Consider the following 22,758-nt stretch of genomic DNA (forward strand, 5'->3'; position numbering starts at 1 on the left):
AGAATTTTCCATCAACGGCAGGAATTCCTACTTCGGAAAATGGTGGGTGTTATATTATTTTTTTTTAATAATTTAGTTCATGAATTTTGTTTTATTAACAATTTAATCCCTGCATTTTTAAAATGTAGATTAATTGGATTAATTATTTTAAGGTCCATAAAAAATTTTTAGTTAATTACAAAATCATCTATATATTTTACAAATTCATTATTAAATATTATAACTATTTATAAATAAGCCCTTATAATTTTATAAAATTCTATTTATATAATTATTATTTTAATAACAAATAAATAATTATATATATTGTATTATATTATTATATATAAAGAAAAAAAATATAATATGGACACAAATTATTATTAAAAAAAAATTTCAATTACTAAATTATATTCAGATTAAAAATAGAGTTAAGAGCATTTTTTTCTACTAAAATTAATCGTAACTTAATTGAAATTTTAACAGAATGAATTAAGTTATAGATTTTGTCAAATTTTAAAGACTAAATTACTTAATTTTAAAAATGTAGAAATTAAATTATAAGTTTTGATACTAAGAGAGGCACCCTATTTTTTTTATGAAGGAAAATCTAATGGAATATTTAAATAATGAAAGAAATAAAAAATGAATTTATTGTTTAAACTAGAATAATGCACATGTTATATACGGATAATTTATAATTTTTATTTTTTAATTTAATTTTAAATTACATTCTAAATAAAATAAATTATTATTAAATTAATTTTTAACTAAAATTTCTCTATTATTTTAGTTAATTTGATAAATTTTTATTTGTTATAATAATAAATTTTTAATTAATTTATGGTGTAAATAATTAAAATACCTATTTAATTCTTTTTATAGATATATTAATAGTAGTTTTTATGATTACTAATAAAATTACTATATTCAAAAAATAATCTAAAATTCGTGAAATTTTTATATTTTATATCATAATTTATGTAAAATGATATTTTAAATTATCTAAAATATCTTAGATTAATAAGAAAATAATGTTATTTACAAAATGTATACATATAATTTTTTATTATTAATATAATTAAAAATATATTAAACTACTAATAATGAATTGACTTATTTAATTTCAATAATAATGAAAATATATAACATTATTGTTAATTAAAAATAAAATTTTATTATATTATTTTTAAAAAATATTATATCTTTAAATTTTATGATGTGTAATTTTTTTAATTAATGTGATATATTTTTCTATAAAATAATTTTTTCATAAAAATGGTTATCATTTTACATAAATTTATAATATAAGATAAATATATTTCATAAAAATTAAAATTTTAAAATATCATTATTTTTTTATTAATGTAATAAATGTTAAAAATACATATTATTATTTTAAAAATAGATTCAATAATTTTAATATTGTAACTTTATTTTTTTTTAATCATATTTACTTGTAGTTAAATTTTCGATGTAATCATATATGTATTCTATTTTTTAAATTCTACTTCTTTAAAAAAATATAGCTGAGAAATAATTTATTCATAAAAATTTAGATATTTAATTAAAATTTAAAAATATATTTGTTGAAAATTAAAGATAATAAAATATAGATAATCAAAATATTAATTATAATGAAATAAAATATTAAAAAGTTTAAGAAATATTAGATAAAAAATTTATAAAAAAAATTAGTAATTCAATAAATATTAATTAAATATATTTAAATAAATAAATTTTGAGAATGATAACTAATAACTTTTGAAAGAAATAATAAAAAAACAAAATAAATAAAAAAAATTGAGAGCATTTAGGTAAAATAAAAATTTTTGATGAAATGAGAGTAATTGATATATATCAAGTGTCTCATATGACATATTATATATGGAGAAACAAATATAAACCATTTAAATAAATTTTAATTTTATAATTAAATATTATTTTATTTAAAAAATGATAACAAAAATATTTAAATTCAATTTTTATAACAATAAAATATTTCTCATTTATTTGACTATTTTAATTAAATGGCCATAAGTTAGCAATAATAATAATAATAATAATAATAATAATAATAATAATAATAATAAGCATTAATTAATCTTAGGGAAGTGAAATAAAAAGAATATTAAATTATTAACATAAAAATTAATATATACTAATTATAAATAAGTCAAATCTCTATTTTTATTTTTATCACTTTTTATGTAGACTATAATTTTTATCTCTCAAATTTTTTAACAAAAATTTCATAATAAAAATAAAAAAAAATATAATAATATAATAAAAATATTTATTAAAAATATGACATAATTAAATATTGATTAAATCATATGACACTTGATTATGAGACTACAAATTAATGACTATCACTGACCTTTTATTATTAGTATTATTATTGTTGTTGTCGTCGTCATTATTAAATTATTTTTAATGTTAAACTATTATTATTATTATTATTATTATTATTATTATTGTTATGTTATTGTTGTTGTTATTAAATTATTTTTTATGTTAAATTATTATTATTATTATTATGGAGGGTAACATGTGATAAATAATGTTTTTCCATAAATGAATTTATAAAAAATATAAATAATTTTTAAATATTACATTTAATCACAAATGTTTTAATTTTTAAAAATTAAATTTTAAAGAAATAATAATTTAAATAAAAAATGTTAAGGTAGAATTATAAAAAAATATCGATAATTAAAAGAGAAATAAAAAAGAATTAAATAATTATTATTAATGGAAAGTGATACGTAGCAAGCTTTTCAAGAAAAGTGTCACGTGGTATTTGCTTGAAAATACCACTCTGCTTTATATATATACTAGCATAATGTCCATACTGTGCATGGATAATTTATAATTTTTATTTTTTAATTTAATTTTTAATTACATTTTAAATAAAATAAATTATTAATATTAAATTAATATTAAATTAAAATTGCTCTCTTATTTAATTTAATAAATTTCTACCTATTATAATAATAAATTTTTAATTAATTTATAGTGCAATTAATTAAAATACCTATTTAATTCTTCTTATACTTATATTAATAATAGTTTCCATGATTATTTCGTTTAATATATAATAAAAGTACTTTATTCAAAAAATAATTTAAATTTCATAAAATTTTTATATTTTATCTCATAATTTATGTAAATTAATATTTATTTTTTATTTTTAAATTAATAAAAAAATAATATTATTTTAAAAATATATAAATATAACTTTTTTTGTTATTAATATAATGAAAAAAATTAAACTACTAATAATGAATTAAATTATTTAATTTTAATAATAATAAAAATATATAACATTATTATCGATTAAAAATAATATTTCATTATATTATTTTTTTTAAAATACTATATCTAAGTTAAATTTTTTTATTAATCTAATATATTTTTTGTAAAATAATTTTTTTTACACAAATAGTTATTATTTTACATAAATTTATAATATAAAACAAATATATTTCATAAAAATTAAAAATTTAAAATATCATTATTTTCTATTAATATAATAAATATTAAAAATATATACTATTTTTCAAAAGATAGATTCCATAATTTAAATGTTATAATTTTAATTTTTTTAATTATCTTTATTTAATTTACAGCTAAATGTTTTGATGTAATAATATTTATAATTTATATTTGATATTCTATTTCTATAAAAAAAATATAGTTGAAAGATAATTTATGAATAAAAATACATATATTTAATTAAAATTTAAAAATAATTATATTGAAAATTAATGATAATAAAATATGGATAATCAAAATATTAGTTATAATTACATTTGATATAATTATAGTGAAATAAAATATTTAAAGTTTAAAAATATTAAATAAGAAAATTATAAATTAATAATTAAATATATTTAAATAAATAAAATTTGAGAATGATATTTAATAACTTTTAAAAGAAATAATAAAAAAATAGTGCAAATAAAAAAAAGGTTTAATAACATTTAGGTGAAATAAAAATACTTAATGAAAGAAAAGTGTTTGATACGTATCAAATGTTTCATATATAAATAAATAAAAATTATTTTAATAAAAAATTAATTTAGAACTAAATATTATTTAATTAAAAAATTGTCACACCTTACCCCTCTGTAAGGCATAACATGATCCCGTAGAATACCTAATGAACTACCGAACTTCACCTACCGATAACTCATTAAGTACCCTACAAGGGATTTTAAAACAATTTTCTTATCTTTGACAAGTGGTGAGCATTTCTAATGAGTATTTAAAACATTTAGTTGAAATTAAAACTAATTAATATTTTTGGCCATTTTAGTTTTCCGCAAATTTGATAAAAATTTTGACAGAGTTTCCTCTGTATTTTGAGAAAACCGTTCTTGAATAAAAAGCACTTCTAAAAGATTTTCTCAACCTCTTCTTCGGTTTCACAATCAAACTCAATCAATTTATCATAATTCACAAGTTGAATAATTCTCAAAATCATCAATCAATATCATTCATATTTCATTAAAAACAAAATAATTTATACATAACCTTACAAATTTATATCAAAAGAAACACAAACTAAACTTTATTACAAACTTCATACAAATTTGTGTACAAGCTCAAGACCCATTTTACATGTCCATACATTTATGTGCAATATATACATCAAAAGAAGTATTTACAGTTAGGGTATAAATTATAAAGGCTTCAAGATGACTTCACACACCTGCTCCTCTAATCTAATAAAGCTATCGAGTACTAAGACTGGTGCACAATATACTAAAATAATCTTTATGCAAAACTTAAAGCACATTCATTCAAAATTTGATTAAACATGAAAATTAAATACAATCATGCATTGTAAGATTTTACATGTAAACCAAGTTTATTTCAAAGTATCAAAACACATTTCATAAAACCCAGTTAAATCATGCCATTCAAACAAATAGAATCTCAATAGCCAGAGGCTAAAGAGAAATCACATCACAAGGCTAGCTAGCTCAAATATATGGATATCCATTCACATCCTCTTCGCACACCTCAACACTTCTCGAGAAGGAATCAAAATTGAAACTAATTACCCCCACTAGTCGTGCTAGTGAGGTGTTCAAATATGTGGTCATGACACGTGGTTTCAAAACTTATCTTAACAATTTGCTAAACATTTTCTTTTCAAATATACATAATAACTTTCAACAATTTAGATCAACATCATAAGAATGTCATAATCCAATATTTCACATTATTTAAAATGATATGCAAAAGATGATTATAAAAGTATATGTTGTGCACAAACCTCAAACGAGTCGTCCTTTAGCCTCGACTCGGTTCCTGTTCCTTCCCGATATTCTTTTCAACTGAAACACACAATTTTACAATGTTTCAGTACTAGAACTTAAAATAAATCCAAAATAAACTTAACTTCACATTTAGCTAGCTCTAACGTGTTAAATTTGACGTTCTCGAAATTTTGTGTTTCGGGTTACTATTCACTGCACTATTCAAGTCAAATTATTGACTTTCTAAGGCTTAATGGGTATGGGAACTCCAACTTCACCCACATACCACATTTTGGTCACCAAACTTGTTGGTTTTGGTCATTTGTTTAAAGCTTAGGTCATTTTGGCAAAATTGCCAATTTTAGTTTTGGTTTTGTTGCACTATTCCATTGGTCGATCTACTGTTGGAATTTGACAAAACTTCCTTCATAGAAAATGTTCCTTATTGTCTTAAGTGTATTCTCATTTTTGGATCACCTCAATCGGAGTTTTGTAGCTCAAGTTATGGCCAAAATAAGTTTACTGTTCACGTTCAGACTGCAATTTAGGTGCTGGCAGATTTTTAGTCCAACTTTGGTCAATTGTTTGATCAAGTTAAGTTCATAATTCGGTCTCACTTTCTTCATATGAAATGTTGTACTATGTCTTAGGTTTCCATCGGTTCAAGAATCGCCTAAATCCGAGTTTTCTAGAGAGAGTTATAGCCCTCCAAACATTGCTGCTCAATGAAAATTCTGCAGAATTTCAGTACAGTAATTTTAACTTTGCTCAATGATTTGAATGTGTTAATGGCCTAATTTGGGTTGGTGTTCTTCATGAAAGTTTTAGGTCTATATCATATCTAATTGCTGGTAAAATTTCAGGTCAATTTGACCTACCTAGCTCGAGTTATGACCAAATGAACAGTTACTGTTCATTTGGTCAGTTTTGGTGCAGGGCAGCCTGCAATCAATTCACTTTGGTCAATTGTTTCACCAAGTTTTGGTCAGTTTTTGGTCATGGTTCCTTAATGAAAATTGTGCTCTTTTATGTCTATTTTCATCTCCAATTGGTGGAATATCAATTGGACTTGTAAAATTGAGTTTTGGTCCTTCAGTGGGTTTGGTCATGCTGCCAGCAGCATGACCATTGACCTACGAATTTAGCTAATTTTTCCACCATTCCCATCCAATTTATTTGGTCCTAATTGATCATTATTTCATGTCACAATAGGTTAAACATGCCATTTATGCATTTCTCCAAATTTTAGTCCATAAACCCTAGCATTGAAACCTTAATCTCACTAACTCTTGCATTTAACTACTTCTAATAATTTTAATGTTAATCATTTCACCAAGTAAAGCTTCTAAACTCACTCAATTGCATCATATTCATGCAAACCACACTCCTCTCAAGCTGCCCAAAATTTCAATTTAATTCTTTCCCCATATTTGTTTCATTTAAATCAAGTTATTAGCTCACTTAATTACCTAAACATGCATTTGAATAGAAAAGTAACAATTTAACATACTAACCTTTTGTTAAAGCTTCAAAACCCTATCTTTAACTCTTCCTTCTTCTTGTAATCCTCTTCTCAAGTTGTAACAATAAGCTCTAGGAGGTTTTTAATTGAGTTATTTGAATTAAGTGAAGAAAACTAAGCTTAAAAGTTAGCTTACATGGAATTCCACTCATTGAGGAACTTGGTAGGAAGATGGGGTGGCAAGGAAGATGAAAGAAGAAGAGATTTTCTTTGTTTTTCCCTTACACGTTTTTGCTTATGAAAGACCACTAATTCCAAATTAATTAATTCAATTTATTAATTTAGTTATGACATCATATGTCATAACTTTTGACTTTTCCAACCTCTTTCCTTTTCTCTTTTTTTTTTCTAATATTTCTTTAATTTAATTCTCGATTCCGAAATTTTCTTTTATCCGATTTTATTTGTGATTAGGTCGAGTCTCGGGGTCAATTAACCAAATTGCCTTCATCTTGCAAATAATCCAATATTTCTTGACCTAATTATTTTTCTTTTCGTGGTTTTCTTTTCGTGTTCATGAGGGTCCTAAGGAAAATTTGAGTTTAAGGAGGTCACTCATGTGACTCTCGCTTTAACCTCTTATGTTCTGTTTTTCTTATTTGTAGTTAACTAATTAAACATTACTAATTATTTATGTTTATGGCTTCTCAAGTTGTCTTAAGTGTGGCCCTAATCCTATTAATTGTCCGGACCGACACCGGTCACCGGAACAGTGAAATCTACCAGGCTATGCAAACGGGGGTGTTACAAAAATAGTACCAAAATTATTCAAATTCAATTTTAATAATAGTAAAGTATTTCATACTTATTTGGCCATTTCAATTTAAATGGTCATAAGTTGATAATAATAATAATAATAATTAATCTTCAAAAAGTGAAATAAAAAGAACATTAAATTATTAATATAAAAAATAATATATACTAATTATATCTAAGTGAAATCTCTATATTTTATTTTTATAATTATTTATGTAGACTATATTTTTTGTTTCTTAAATTTTTTAACAAGGATTTCATAATAAAAATAATAAAAAATATAATAATGTAATAAAAATATTTATTAAAGATATGGAATAATTTAAGGTTAATAAAATTATAAGATAATTAATTATGAGATCATAAATTAATGGTCAATTTTCTTTAAATTAATGGTCATCAATGATCTTTTATTATTATTATTATTATTATTATTATTATTATTATTATTATTATTATGAAGGATAAAATATGGTAAATAATATTTTTTCATAAATAAATTTATAAAAAATAATATAAATAATTTTTAAATATTACATTTAATTATAAAAAATTTTAATTTTTAAAAATCAAATTTAAAAAAAATAATTTAAATGATAAATTTTAAGGTAGTATTATAAATAATAATAATTAAAAGAGAAATAAAAAAATTAAATAAAAATTAGTATTTATAAAATAATATAAATAATTTTTAAATATTATATTTAATTACAAAATGTCTTAATTTTTAAAAATTAAATTTAAAAATAATAATTTAAATCATAAATATTAATTTAGTATTATAAATAATAATGATAATTAAAAGAGAAATAAAAAATTAAATAATAATTAATATAAGAGAGAATATTTATAATTAATTATAAAATTAAAAATTAATGATTAATTTTTTTTAAACTAATAGTCATTAATAATTTATTATTAATATTATTATAATAGAGAGTAATATGTGTCAAATAATATTTTTATATAAATAAATTAATAAAAAATAATATAAATAATTTTCAAATATAATATTTAGTCATAAAAAATTTTAATTTTTAAAAATTAAAATTTAAAAAATATAATAATTTAAACCATAAATATTAAAATAATATTATAAATGATAATGATAATTGAAAAAATTAAATAATAATTAATATTTATAAAATAATATATATAATTTGTAAATATTATATTTAATTATAAAAAATCTTAATTTTTAAAGATTAAATTTTAAAAAATAATTATAGTAAGTTTTTTAATGAACTTTGAAAACTGCTCTCCCTATATATATATATATATATATATATATATATATATATATATATATATATATATATATATATATATATATATATATAGGGAGAGAGAGCTTTTAGTTTATCCAATCAAAATCATGCACGTGCACGAAGTATTCATCTCAACATCTTCGCTTTTTTATTTTTAATTTATTCTTATTTTTTTTCTTCGATGCTGGTATAATCTCCCAATTTAATCCCAAAAAATCCAAAGCTCCCAAATCAGAAGCCCTAACGCCATTTTCCTTTCTTCTATTCTCTGCTGCGAAAAGAGCAAACCAGGGGCTGCTAGGGTTCAATAAATCTCTCGATCTCGATAATGGCCACAGCAGAGAAGAGAAAGCCTGTCTTCGTTAAGGTAGAAGAACTAAAGCCCGGCACCGCCGGCCACAATCTCACTGTCAAGGTCGTCAACTCCAAGGCCGTCCCTGTCCCTAAGCCCCGCCGCGCCCCCATGTCTCTCTCTCAGCGTCCTGTCCGCCCCGCCCGTATCGCTGAGTGCCTTGTTGGCGACGACACCGGCTCTATCGTCTTCACCGCCCGCAATGAACAAGGTATCGCTTCTGACTCTCACTTGTTCCTGAAATGAACTAGATTTTTTAGGTAGTTTTCTTTTCAATATATTGCTTCGTTCGTAAGGTGTCTTCATGATTGGGTATATTGTCTCTGATCTGTCTGCTTTGTGAGTTAAAGAACTGGGAACTTGAGCCTTCTGTTTCAAATTGGTCTAAAGCGTCATTAGTTAAGTTGTGATTAATTTGATTTAAGTTTATGAAGCCACTGTGGGTCTCTTTCTGTTTGCAAGATCAAAACTTCATTATGGCCTTATGGAATCATTCTTGTTTCACCTTATGTGGCAATTGAAGAGGGAGGCCTCTCACCTTCAGGCTATATGGGGGGTAGAGTTGTTTTTTTTTTTTTTTTTTTTTTAAAACTAAGAAATCATTTGCACTTTGGACGTAATAAATAATTTCTGCGTGATTATGAAACATTGATTCTCACATGAAAATATTGATTTCACAGTGTTGGGGGTAGAAGAAATGTTTTATTTTGTGCTGTTGAACAATGGTCTCAATTAATAAATTTGAAGCTGAAAAGTTGCTTCGGGTGCAGAGTAAAATAGTTGGGTCTTTTTTCATTCCCATAAGTGGAGCTTAAGTATGTGGTCTGATAGTTTCATTGATTGTAGTTAAAATATCCAAGAGCTTAAGGAACAGTTGGATCTTGTAATCCTAACACTCTATAATGCATAAGATTGGTATCACTCTGTTTTTGCATAGATCTAGCTATCTATTAGGTTTCTTGAGTAGTGAATTCTTCTAGTTCGCATGTCTCTGTCAATTATAAAGACCCTGGTGAAATGCTGTTTATATCATGTTGTAATACCATTTCAATACTCTGCAGTTGACCTTATGACGCCAGGCACGACTGTTATTCTGCGGAATGCAAAGATTGACATGTTCAAGGGTTCTATGAGGCTTGCAGTAGACAAGTGGGGACGCATTGAAGTTGCTGAACCTGCGAATTTTGTAGTTCAAGAAAATAACAATCTTTCTCTGGTTGAGTATGAACTAGTTACTGTTCAGGGATGATCAGCATCTTCAGGAAGTGAATATTTGGAATTTAGTGGAGTTATTTTGTTTGCTATTTATGAACTGTTTTGACTGAGATACAGCTTTTGAATGTGGTACAAAGTTTTGGTTAAGATGTAATTTTAATCTCTGTATGGGAATTGTTAATTGCAAAATTTAACTACCAGATTGTGAATTTGTATCTGAATATGGGTAGTTAACTCTGCTACTTCATTTGTCAAGCTGGGTAAATTTGACAATCAAATTATTGTGTAGATCTGTGCGAACCCTTTATAGTTTGCTTGATATGCACTTAGCCTTATTTGATTCAAATGTTATGCTTTCTCATAAGCATACTTAGGAAGTACACTAAGGAACTTATTTCTTAGGAAGAGTGATATAAATGTGTTTAGTGTACAAGTTAACTTCCTAAAAAGTAATTTGCTTTTAAATTGTAAAAGGCAATAATGCTTATAATATAATTTTAAGTGTAACAAACTAAAGGACGGACTGATAAATTATATTACACTTAATTAGGAAATGCTACTTATCAAAGCACAAGAGAAGGAGAATGACTTACTTTACAGGAAGTTGATTAAATAATATAAATCAAATAAAATTCTTTTTTTTTTTTTTTTAAGAAGTTCTTACTTCTTTATTCTATTTACCTCCACCCAAACAAATAAGGTGTTAACTCTGCTTATTCTCAATTGACGAAAATGATTGTTGCCCTTGAATGGATTGATTGTACTTGAGGTGTTGAACCAATTAGGCGTGCGGCAAGATGGATTTTTTTTTTTCGTCTGGGCCATAAAATTCAAATCTTTGCAAGTGTTGAAATTTTAATCTAATTCTTTTAATTTCGGATTAATTGACTAGATTTTGAAAGTTTAATTAAATTTTATCCTAAATTGTAATTAAAATCAAGGGAAGGGTATTGTTGATGTGGTATCACATGTGATATTTTTTTTATTATAGATATGTGAGTCTCACAAAATACATCATAAATAATTAAAAAAAAAAAAATTCACATTCTCTCTTTCCACTCTCTTTCTCTCTTCCCACTCTTTCCATAAACATGAAACTCTTGCCTCTCTTTATATATCTGTTTCTTGGTTAGTATAGTTTAGATAAAAAAACGAGATATTTCGTGTTTTTTCCATATGATCACTCATCACTCAATGATATTTATTAAGCATATGTTTCATTTAGACGCACTCTCTAAATCTTAAGTGAACTTAATAATCAGATAATTTTTTAATAGCAGAGCAGAGGAAAATTAAATTCTGGGTTCGCTTCATTATGCAAATATCCATAATTTCAATTCTTCAGGACGTGTGTCGAACAAAATCACAATAGGGTTCAAGGGATTGAAGATTGTATATATTGGACGGTGACTTGAATTTACTTCATTATTAAGAATTATGTTTTCTTAACCATGAGGAAAGACTTAACTTTGAAGAAATAATAAAATAATATAAAAAGGAAATGAAACTTGAACAACTGGTGCGGTACACTTTTTTTTTTTTTAAAGTGACCGACTTTAAATGGAATCAAATTTTTGATGGGTAAACCAATTTGGTTAGAGAGCAACCCAATTTTGTGAGAGAGAAAAATTAGAGAGAATTTTTCTTTTAACATTTCACAAGATTTTTGGGATAATTGGGTTTGAGATTTGAGTGATTTATAAGAAAAATATTTAGTGTTTTAGAATTATTTTTTTTATAATTAAATATTTATTTGTAAAGTAAATTTATGTTGAATCACTTTAAATTTTGTGTTTTTTAATTATGAATTATTATTTTCTTAACGGTATAAATTAAAGGTTGCTTAGATTACAATTTAGACAGTGGGCGCTTGTCTGGCTTTGCTTATCCATTAGAGGGTTCATTCATTCTTCCTGAAAAACTCAGGAAGTAGGTGAGGAAACTTTGCATATCTTGTTAAGTGGTTTAAGATGTGTCAAGTGGGACTCACATTTTAGAGTTAAAAAAAAATGCCACATGTGGCATCACATTAACATGGACACACTCTCAATTTTAATTTTGGATAAAATTTAATTAAAATTTTAAAATCTGGTCAATTAATTTAAAATTAGAAGAATTAGATTAAAATGTCAAAACTTAGAAATGTTTAAATTTTTGACATCATTAAGTTTTTACCTGACGAATCATTATTCCGATTTAAAAGAATATTCAAAATTTTAGAAGCCAAGTTTAAGCTACACAAGTAAAAGATTTTGTTAAGTAAATTATATTCTTCTTGGCTATTTTATTTTTTACTAGAATACTTATTAAACGCAGATTTTAAAATTTATTATTCTTTTTTCATGGTTATGATAAACCTTCAATATGAAGCAAGGGACTATGCAGAACAAAACTCCACCGACGAAGTGATTCATCTTGTCCATTACCTTTTAATTTTCCTGAATAAAAGATGCACCATTAACGGGTGAACTATGGAAGATTATTCTTCAACTTTATTGAGTTATGAGGGGTAAATTCGTATTGATCATCTCCCATTCGAAACAGTTGAAAAGCTTGATATTGGCTCTTTATATTTTGGATCCCTTTTCCCTTGGAAAAAGAAAAATTGTAATGCTAGTCCTATTGAGAGGAAGCGTAATTCAGTTCACTTAGCTAAACTGTCTGAGATCTGCTCATGATTCTTGATAAAAAGTTAGGTTTGTCTCGATTCTTTTTTTTGAATGTGTTGAGTTCGAACTTTATTTTTAGACTTATTTAATAAATGAGTTGAACTCAAGCTTATCACTATTTGACTAGTTAAGACTTGCACGTTGGCTTGTTTATATATTCATTTTTATTAATTATTGTATTTTTTAATGATATAAATCTATTAATTTTGTTTAAGATTATTTTATAAAATTAATATATTAATAAATATTATTTACTATTATTAAAATTATTATTAATTAAGTTATACGAAATATAGTTATTTATAATTTAAAATCAATTTTATATGAAAATCATTTTTTTTATGAAAGATAAAGATAAAATGTTAGATATTTTTTATATAATTTTTCATATATATATATATATATATATATACACACACGCATACTAAAATTTTTTAATATATGTTGCATTTTGTTGTACTTACTCATGATTTATTTTTTTTAATGTACTTTTGGAAAAATTTTCATGCTAATTAATTAGTAAATCTTAAAAATAAAAAAAAAATTTCTTTCAGAGCAAGCGAAATAATACAACAAAAGATTTAAAATAAAACTATGCAAACATTTGAAAAAACACTTTAATTATATACTAGTTATATATTTAATTAAACAAGATGCATTCTTATTTGTTAATTATATCTTTTATTTTGCTTGAATAGGATTTGAAATATCCATCTTATTTGGTATAATACTTCTTGCTTCTAAATTTTTTTATTATTCATAATTTTTTAAAAATTTAAATTAGTTCTGATAATAAAAGAATCTAAAATTTTTAACTTTTTGCTGCTATAGCCAATTCTTTAATTTTTGGAAATTTCATCTTAATTTTAAATATTTATTATTTTTAATAAGTAGTAAAAATTGAAATAAATTAATGGTAAAAAAAACGATATGTCAATGGAAGAGAGACCAATAGTCAAACAGCTGCTAGTGTCTCTCTTGCCTTGGCTGCGAGCTTTCTCAGCTTTTAGAGCTGCTCTTGGATTTTCTCTCGCCTTAGGTGTGATTGGTGTGTTTCTTGCATTAGATGTGAAGTGATCTTCTCACATTTGTTGCTTTTTTTTTTTTTTTTTGCTTAACTTTTGTTGGTTCCTCTATATTTCATTATACCCCAAAACTGGGTATGTTAGAGATTGCCTAGAATATGTTTGATGACATGTTAATGTCAGAAAGGTTGTATTTTATTATAGATACTGATCCAAAAGAAGGTATGAAGCTAAAATTGCTAATCTGTTCCGTGGTTGACTTTGAGATTCTGGTGTCTTGTCAAAAGCCACCAAGGGAGTTATGAGTATAATTTGCTGGAATTGTCAAGGGCTTAGGCAACCCCTGATAATGAAAGCTCTTCGGGAGCTTGTTCATGTAAATAGGCCTGAGCTGGTTTTCTTGTCTGAAAACTAAGAAGAAACGTTCTTTTTTGGAGAGGTGGAGAAGCAAATTAAGTTTCTAATTTTCTTTTTATGTTGAACCTGAAGTTTTGTCAAGGGGATTGGCATTGTAGTGGAATGCTTGGTTACCTATTCAAATCTTACAAGCTTCGAAGAGATGGATTGATGTTCGATGAATCCTTCAACTCCCTAGCACGCCTCTTTTGTATATGGTGATCCGATAATGCAGAGGGCACATCTCTTTTGTTTAAAGATTGTGGAGTTTGGAATTACAGAATGGATTGCCTTCACTTATAATAAGGGATTTCAATATTTGTAGTTGTCAAGTCTCTTTCATTTAAAGTTTATGGAGTTTGGAATTACAGAATGGATTGCCTTCGCTTAGAATGGGGGATTTTAATATTTGTAGTTGTCAAGTGGACAAATGGGAAACTCGAAGAATTAACCAACAAATTGCAAGGGTATTCAATGCATTTTTATTTGACAAGGCTTTAAAGGAATTACCTTTTAAAGGACAACATTTCACTTGTCAAATAAACAATTTGGTCAAGCTCAAATCATGGAAAGATAAAGCAATTTTTAACCAAGAATAAAGGTGCCTATACAACCATAGCCAACTTATTCATGACAAGCTCTTGGCTTCTGACCATCGATCACTAATTCTCACTCTTCACTCGCAATTCAAGTCAGTTAAAAAATTCTCTGACTTACGTTGGTCATCTTTCCTTGAATGTGATGAGATACTTAAAGCCGCATGGACATCTTATCTAGCTAATTTCCCAGATAAATTGTCTAGCTGTAAGGAAGTGTTGACAATATGGAGTCATAGAATTTTTGGAAATTCTTGTATCAGAATACAAGAGCATTCGCATAAGCTTGATCAAATGTAATCTTCTCATTTGGTTACTCAAGACGAAATAGAGGAAGTCTCTCATCAGTTGAAAGAACAATGGAAACTAAAAGAGATGTATTGGTTCCAAAAATCAAGAGTGAATTAGCTCTCTTTTGGGGATAAAAATATTAAATTCTTCTATGTTACAACTACTCAACGGGGACAAAGAAATGCTAAGATCAGAAATAGAAGAGGCGAGTGGATTCAAGATGATATAACTATTAAATAAGAAGCTTTCAATTTTTTTTTCAAAATCTTTTCACAATTGGGCAAGAACATAGCTTTTTAGATATTATTCAATTAATTCCTCAAGTTGTGACTCCAATGATGAATGATGCTTTGTGTTCCCCAATCTCTGAAGAAGAAGTTAAAAATGTTGTTTTCTTTTTGGAGGGGTATAAAGCACCAGGCTTGATGGTTTTCAAGGAATTTTTTTGTCAAAAATATTGTGAAGTGGTTAAATCAGATGTAGTGGAGATGGTGATGGATTTTTTCCACAATAGTGTACCTTACCATTTATGAGGTAAGCCTCTAGTATGAGATCAAATTCCCACAATCAGCAACGCAAATAACCCAAGGAAAGCTTCAAAAATTAGAATTGGTGGAGAAGAGATCCTCTCCTAGTAGAAACACAAGATGGAAAATAACAAAGAAAACACAAATATTCTTGACCTGAATTCATTAGATTATGAATTAACTAAAGAATTACAAGTATACATTAATATAACTTAGAGATCCAAGCAAGAATTTATAGAGTAGTTCAGAGAACCAAGGAGAGAATTTATTCTCCCAAAATCTGTATATCTCATCTATTCAACCTAAGCTTCTTTTTGACATTATGAATAAATGGGTTATAGGTTCTCCTAGAAACCCTAATAAGCTAAAAGACGTAAAAACCATAATATTCTCATAATAACAAAGGGCAAATATGGAAAAACAAGGGAATCTTCTGATGGAGAAAAAGTAGTGTCGGGGAAGAGGGAAGAGGGGGGGGGGGGGGGGGGGTTGGATAGACCACCCAAAAAATAGCTAGCTACTGTCCTCATGAGAAAAAGGTGAGGAACTAGCCAAAAGATATCCAGCTGCTGTCTTTATGAGAAAAAGGTGGGGGACCAGCCTATGTATTCTCCCATGTGTGGGGGACCAGCCAACCACATGCCCATGCTGCACTCACACTCCATGCACATCCAGTGTGCCATATGAGCTGCTGCCATGCACGTTCAAGCCTTGGTGAGCTGAATGGACTTGTGCCAAAGTGATCCACTTATGCTTCAGCTCATCTCTGGGTTCTTCGTTGCAATCCTTACTCAGCTTCTCTTGCACTAGGCCTTGTAGCATTCTAGCTCTGGCTCTGGTAATTAAACCTTGAAGTGTCACTCCTAGATTGGATGCTGGTGGATCTCCATCATTCCCCTCTTACTTAAAAGGATTTGTCCTCGAATATGGACCTGCATCAATATAAGGAGACAAATCAGCAACATTAAAAGTAGCACTTACAGCATACTCACCTGGCAAATCTATCTTATACATATTATCATTAATTCTAGCCAACACTTTAAATGGACCATCACATCTCAGCTATAGTTTAGACCTCCTCTAAACAAGAAATCTCTCCTTCCCCAGATGAACCCACACCAAGTCACTAGGTTGAAACACAACTTTCTTCCTGCCTTTATTATCTTGCACAACATACTTCTCATTCTTCTGCTTAATCTGCAACTTAACCTGCTCATGTATCTTTTTCACCAATTCTGCCTTTTTCTGTCCGTCCAAACTAACAAGTTCTCCAACAGGAAATGGTAACAAGCCTAATGGTGTCAAAGGATTAAAACCATAAACAACATGAAATGGTGAAAAACCAGTAGAAGAATGCACACTCTTGTTATATGCAAATTCAATGAATGGTATGCAAAATTTCCATGATATCAAATTATGCTTAACTATAGCACGCAAGAGAGTTATCGGTGTCCTATTTACTACTTTAGTCTGACCATCAATTTGTGGGTGATAAGTGGTAGAAAATAACAATCTAGTACCTAACTTACCCCATAACACTTTCCAAAAATGACTCAAAAACTTAGTATCTTGATCGCTAACAATACTCCTTGGAATGCCATGTAATCTCACAATATCTCTAAAGAATAAATCAGCAATATATGTAGCATCATTAGTCTTATAGCAAGGAATGAAATGTGCCATCTTAGAAAATCTATCCACAACTATAAATATGCTGTCATGACCTTTCCTAGACCTAGGTAAACCAAGAATAAAATCCATAGACGCATTAGTCCAAGGTGTACTAAGCACAGGTAAAGGTGTAGTTCAAAGAATCAAGGAGAGAATTTATTCTCCCAAAATCTGTATATCTCATCTACTCCACCAAAGCTTCTTTTTAACATTATGAATAAATGGGTTATAGGTTCTCCCAGAAACCCTAATAAGCTAAAAGACATTGATGGCTGTCAAATCCACCAGAAATTAAATTAACTGAAATCACCAGTTATGAAATATTTTCTGCAGTAAGTGGTAAATCCAGGTCGAACTGTAATGCCCTCACTTTATGTAGTTCGTGCATTTTGCTACTCTGGTGACCTAATGTCTATCCGAATAAGTCAGGATGTCTGGGACTACACTTCAGTGATAGTGAGAAGGCATAAAATAATAAAATAAATAATAAGAAAATACAAAAAAAATTAAGAAAAATAAGAGCAATGAAATGTAATTAGGTTAAACAAGCTAAAAACCGCAGCGATGGGGGACTACATTGGGAAGTTACGGCGCAGGCAATAGCTGACACCAGGACTGCGGGGAACCCTCGAAAATAATTTTTGAGACATAATTAAAGGCCTATTGAGGTATAATTGACTTAAAAAATATCAAATAAAATTTAATTAATTAGTACAAAGAAAAACAAAAAAATTGAGAAATCGATAAAAATCGATGTTACCGAAAAATCGGAAATACAACCCGTAGAGAGGCATTTTGATCAGTTGACACCTAGACTTGACTTTTGACCTAAATTTCCATAAAAAATAAGTGGTATTACATTTTGAAAATTGAATAAAAATGTGACACCCCTTACTCGTCTATAGTACAACCGAGTAAGATATGCCATACAGTGTACCGGAACACCCTATTTTATTTCAATTATTTTTATCCTTCCTTAATTATTATTATTTTTTTTCATAGTTATAAAGTATAATTTGTGAAGTATAATTCATTTGAATCATTTATTGAAATCATAAATTTTTTTTTGAGGTTCTGCAAATTTTATAGAAAATCCGAGAGTACCGGCTAAAAATGGAGAAAACAGTTCTTCGGAACCTGAGAAAAACACTTCAAAAATTCTCAATCAATCCCAAACTCCATATCATCAACAAAATCTCAATATTTTTCAATAACATTTCCATTTCTCAATCATTCATTTCATAGGATATTCATGTACAAGTCATAAATAAATATTCACTTTTTCATTCATAAACATAATTTCCACTATTTACATTGATAACAAAATACATTACATGAGTCTTAATTTATTATGAGAAAATAAAAGTTAATTACAAAATACTCAAAATGAAACCTAGTATCCTACCAATACACTGATGTCGGTGAGGTGACACAGACACTATGCAGAGCTGCAGAAGATCTCACCCAGTCTGTGGTCTACTTGGCTCTCGGTGTAACACCCCTAAGTTCGATAGTGCGTTCTACTGCTCCAGTGACCAGTGTTATCCGGACAGCTAGGATGCCTAGAACTACACTTCGATATGAGTGAGGAGACATAAAATAATGAAATACAAGAAAAGAAAATACAAGAAAAACAAAGGAAAAATAATAGCAAAGAAATGTAACCAAGTTAAGCGAGTCGAGAACCCTAACGATGTGTGACCGCACCGGGAAGTCGCGGCGTGGACCGTTGACTAGCCCTGGACCATGGGAAACCCTGGAAAATATTTTTAGGACTTAAATAGACACCTATTGAAGTATAAATACTATTAGAAATATCAAAGAAAAATTAATTAATTAGTACAAAGAAAAGTGAGAAATCGAAAAATGGACAAAACTCGGTGTTACCGAAAAATCGGGAATGCAACCCGAACAGGGGCATTGTGGTCATTTGACACCTAGAGTTGTCTTTTGACCTTAATTTCCATTAAAAATACATGATATTACACTTGAAAAATGTCATGAAAAATTAAATTGGTGGTACATTAATTAAATAGCAAAAGTAAGGGGTTAAATGTGGGAATTTAGGAATTTAAGATTAAATAAATATTAAACTTCACTTAGTGGTCCACTAACTCCCTTTAGTGGACCATTAACCTTCATTTTGGACAGAAATAATCCATCTTCTTTAACCTCCCAAAGTCCAGCCGAAATGCTCTTGAAAGAATCCTCCATGGCCAAAGCTTCCAAGCTCCATGCAAGCTCCATTCTCTCATCTCCAAGCCATTTTTCCACTTGATTCCTTTACTAAAGTTGTTCTACACCACTTGGGCAGTAGATAGGTAGCAAGAAGATCAAGTTTTGGTGAAGTTTTAAAGAGTTTCAAAAGTGGTAAGTAGGTATTTTTGATGCTTGCTTCATTAAAGTTTGTGTGGATGTTATGGGTAGTTGAATTGTGGAAAGATTTTTGGAGATTGATGTATTAAGGGAGATGTTTATTTTTGGTAGCCATGGAAACTCCTTGAGGACAGTTTATTCTTGCTTGTAAATGGTAGATTAAAGGGTTGATTAAATGTTTATGTGTGTAGGAATTAATTTGGGTGATGTATACTTAGTATATATGAATGTGTACTTGAATTTGGAAGCTTGGAAATTAATGGACTGTAATGTATGAATCGGAAGCTTGGTTTGGTGACCCATAAAGATGTTATTTCATGTTTTCTTTATAGAATATTAATGTTGAATTGTGGTACTTGTTATGGCAGCTTGTGTATATGTATGATGGTGTGAGGTTGTACATGTAAATGAGCTAGGTTAGGTGATTGAATTGTTGTAATTTGAGCTTGAAAAATTCTGTACTATATGGTGCATATTGAGTGTGATTATAAGCTGCCAAAATGACTAACAATATATTGTGAAATGTGTTTAGGTTATGGTACAAACCAGAATTTGCATGAATGTGTAGTTTGGTAAGTGTTAAAAGTGCCCTTTGATGAGTAATGAATAAAATGCAATAGGGCAATTTATGTTATGGGCCTAGAACCTTAAATTTGTGGCTCCAATTGGTATGAAACCAATTGGAGGTGAAACTAGGCACAGAATGTGCCAACTTTCATGAAGGAAGCTTACCAAAATTCTGCTTGTAAGGTAACTTGAAAAGTGACCAAATCCAGATTAGTGCATTTAAGGCCTGAAAATTAACCATTTGGGCAGCAGTTAGTGTTTAGGCCACAACTCACTCAAAATAGGTCCAATTGACCTGAAATTTTGACCATGAATAGTTAAGACCCATATCTACAAGTCTTATGAAGACACAAAAGCCCAGAAATGACCATAAGTAAGTCAAACAGCTTGCACAAGTTCGGGTCCAAAAACTGGCCGAACCTAAAATGACCTAAAGTGACCAATTTTGGTACATTCTGACCAGCAATAGTAAAATGACCATAACTTGGTCTAGTAAACTCAGAATGACCTGAAATTTTGCCCCGTGTGCAATAAGACATACATCTACAAGTTTGTAGTTTTGACCAAAACCCGAAAGCTGAGGGAACTAGGTCGTCCAGCTAGGTCAAACTAGTATCCTGGAATCCAGCAAATTGCAGTAAAATGCAAAATACATGGAAATGAATTGGGTAACATGTACCAACCCTAAAAGACTATCGAATGTGACATGTTAGTAACATTAAAATCTAATTTACCTAGAATGCATCGAGGGTCGATATATTAGGTTGATTAAGCAAATAATAGCATTCAGTGAATTACTTATCAAGCATTATCGTTAGAGACAGTTTAATTTAGTACTGAAACACTTCAAATTGTGTTTCTCAGTTAGCAAAGACTCAGGAAAAGGGAAGGAAACACTGAGTCAAGACCAGGAGATAGTTATCAGAGGTTTGTGCACAACTAGTTTTTAACTGATTTTGTTTTGAATATTTCATATGATTAAATGACATATTTTTCTTATGTATTATGTTTAACAAGCATTGGATTTAATTCAATGATTATTGAAATTGTTATAGTATGTATGAATTTAGCTTTGTGAAATGGTATTTCCATAAGTATTAAGCATTGTTATGGATTGAATAAATTATGTTCTGGAAAATTGTGATAGAACATGTTTTGAATTGTGATGGTAATTTTCATGGAAAAATGCAAATTTATGATTTGAATTGTGATGAGCATAAAAATTGTTGGATATTGGAATTGACTTTGAATCAAATTATATTGTGATTTATGCTCACTAAAAGGATTGTGATATTGTTTTATATCTCACTATAGATGCTTGACTAGGTTATTACCCGTCTCTCTCATTTGTTGAGAAGACAATGGAGTTAATTGTGTTTTGATTACCATGGTACGTGCACAGGCTTAGATTTTCCTCAGATTTGAGGTCAGATCTAAGTTTTCTTTTTCGTTATGGTCCTTGAGGAAGATTCATTATTATGGTGTGTAATGTGCACGATGATTTGACCTCCCCGACCATAGGGAGTTAGAATCACCCCGAAGATGACCTTTTTGGATTAGTCTTGCATAGTTAGTGAGATAAAGAATGATTTTTAAGATAAAGAATGATTTTTGAGATACAACATGATCTTTGAGATACAACATGGTTTTTAAGACACATAATGTGTAACACCCTCCCGGTAACTACTCCGTACATTTTACTGTTCCAGTGACCGGTGTCGGTCCGGACAGCTAGAACGTTCGGAAAAATATTTAAACTAAAGTCAGGAACCATAATTAACTCAAATATTAATAAGAAAAATTTAGGAAAAATTTTAGAAATAAAATACAAACAAGTTAAACGAGCCGGTGCCCAAGCGATGGGTAATCAGAGGGAAGTTGCGGTTCTCGCAACGAGGAGCTCTACACCCGGGGGAAAAATTATAAAATAATTTTTGGGACTCCAGAGAAGGGTTATTGAGGTTCCCATGGCATTAGAATGCCAAGAAAATACCTAGAAAAATTTTTCAATCAGATGACAATTTTGACCCGTTAAGCCAAACGGAGGGCATTTTGGTCATTTCGCCTTCAGAGGTGATTTTTGGCCGACTTGTCCAGTTGAGTAAATAATTAATATGACATAAAATATGAATAAATAATACTAGAAATTAAATTGAAAATGAGTAGTGGAGGAAAGAAAAGAAAAATCCATAAAAATGCCAAATATGACATCATTATGATGTCATTTGAAAGTCTCCACCAATTATAATTAAACAACCATATTATTAACTAATAAAAG

At 28.0% G+C, this 22,758-nt stretch overlaps 1 protein-coding gene across 1 annotated transcript; it reads left to right on the forward strand.

Moving 5' to 3' along the window:
* Positions 1-8,974: 8,974 nt before the first annotated feature.
* LOC110645885 (uncharacterized protein At4g28440) lies at positions 8,975-10,650 on the forward strand. Its single transcript, XM_021799148.2, has 2 exons — positions 8,975-9,358; positions 10,209-10,650. Exons 1-2 carry the CDS (start codon positions 9,124-9,126, stop codon positions 10,394-10,396), a joined length of 423 nt encoding a protein of 140 aa, XP_021654840.1. The 5' UTR covers positions 8,975-9,123; the 3' UTR covers positions 10,397-10,650.
* The last annotated feature ends 12,108 nt before the right edge of the window (positions 10,651-22,758 follow it).

Source organism: Hevea brasiliensis, chromosome 7 (genome assembly GCF_030052815.1).
Source record: "Hevea brasiliensis isolate MT/VB/25A 57/8 chromosome 7, ASM3005281v1, whole genome shotgun sequence".
NCBI classification, from domain to species: Eukaryota; Viridiplantae; Streptophyta; class Magnoliopsida; order Malpighiales; family Euphorbiaceae; genus Hevea; species Hevea brasiliensis.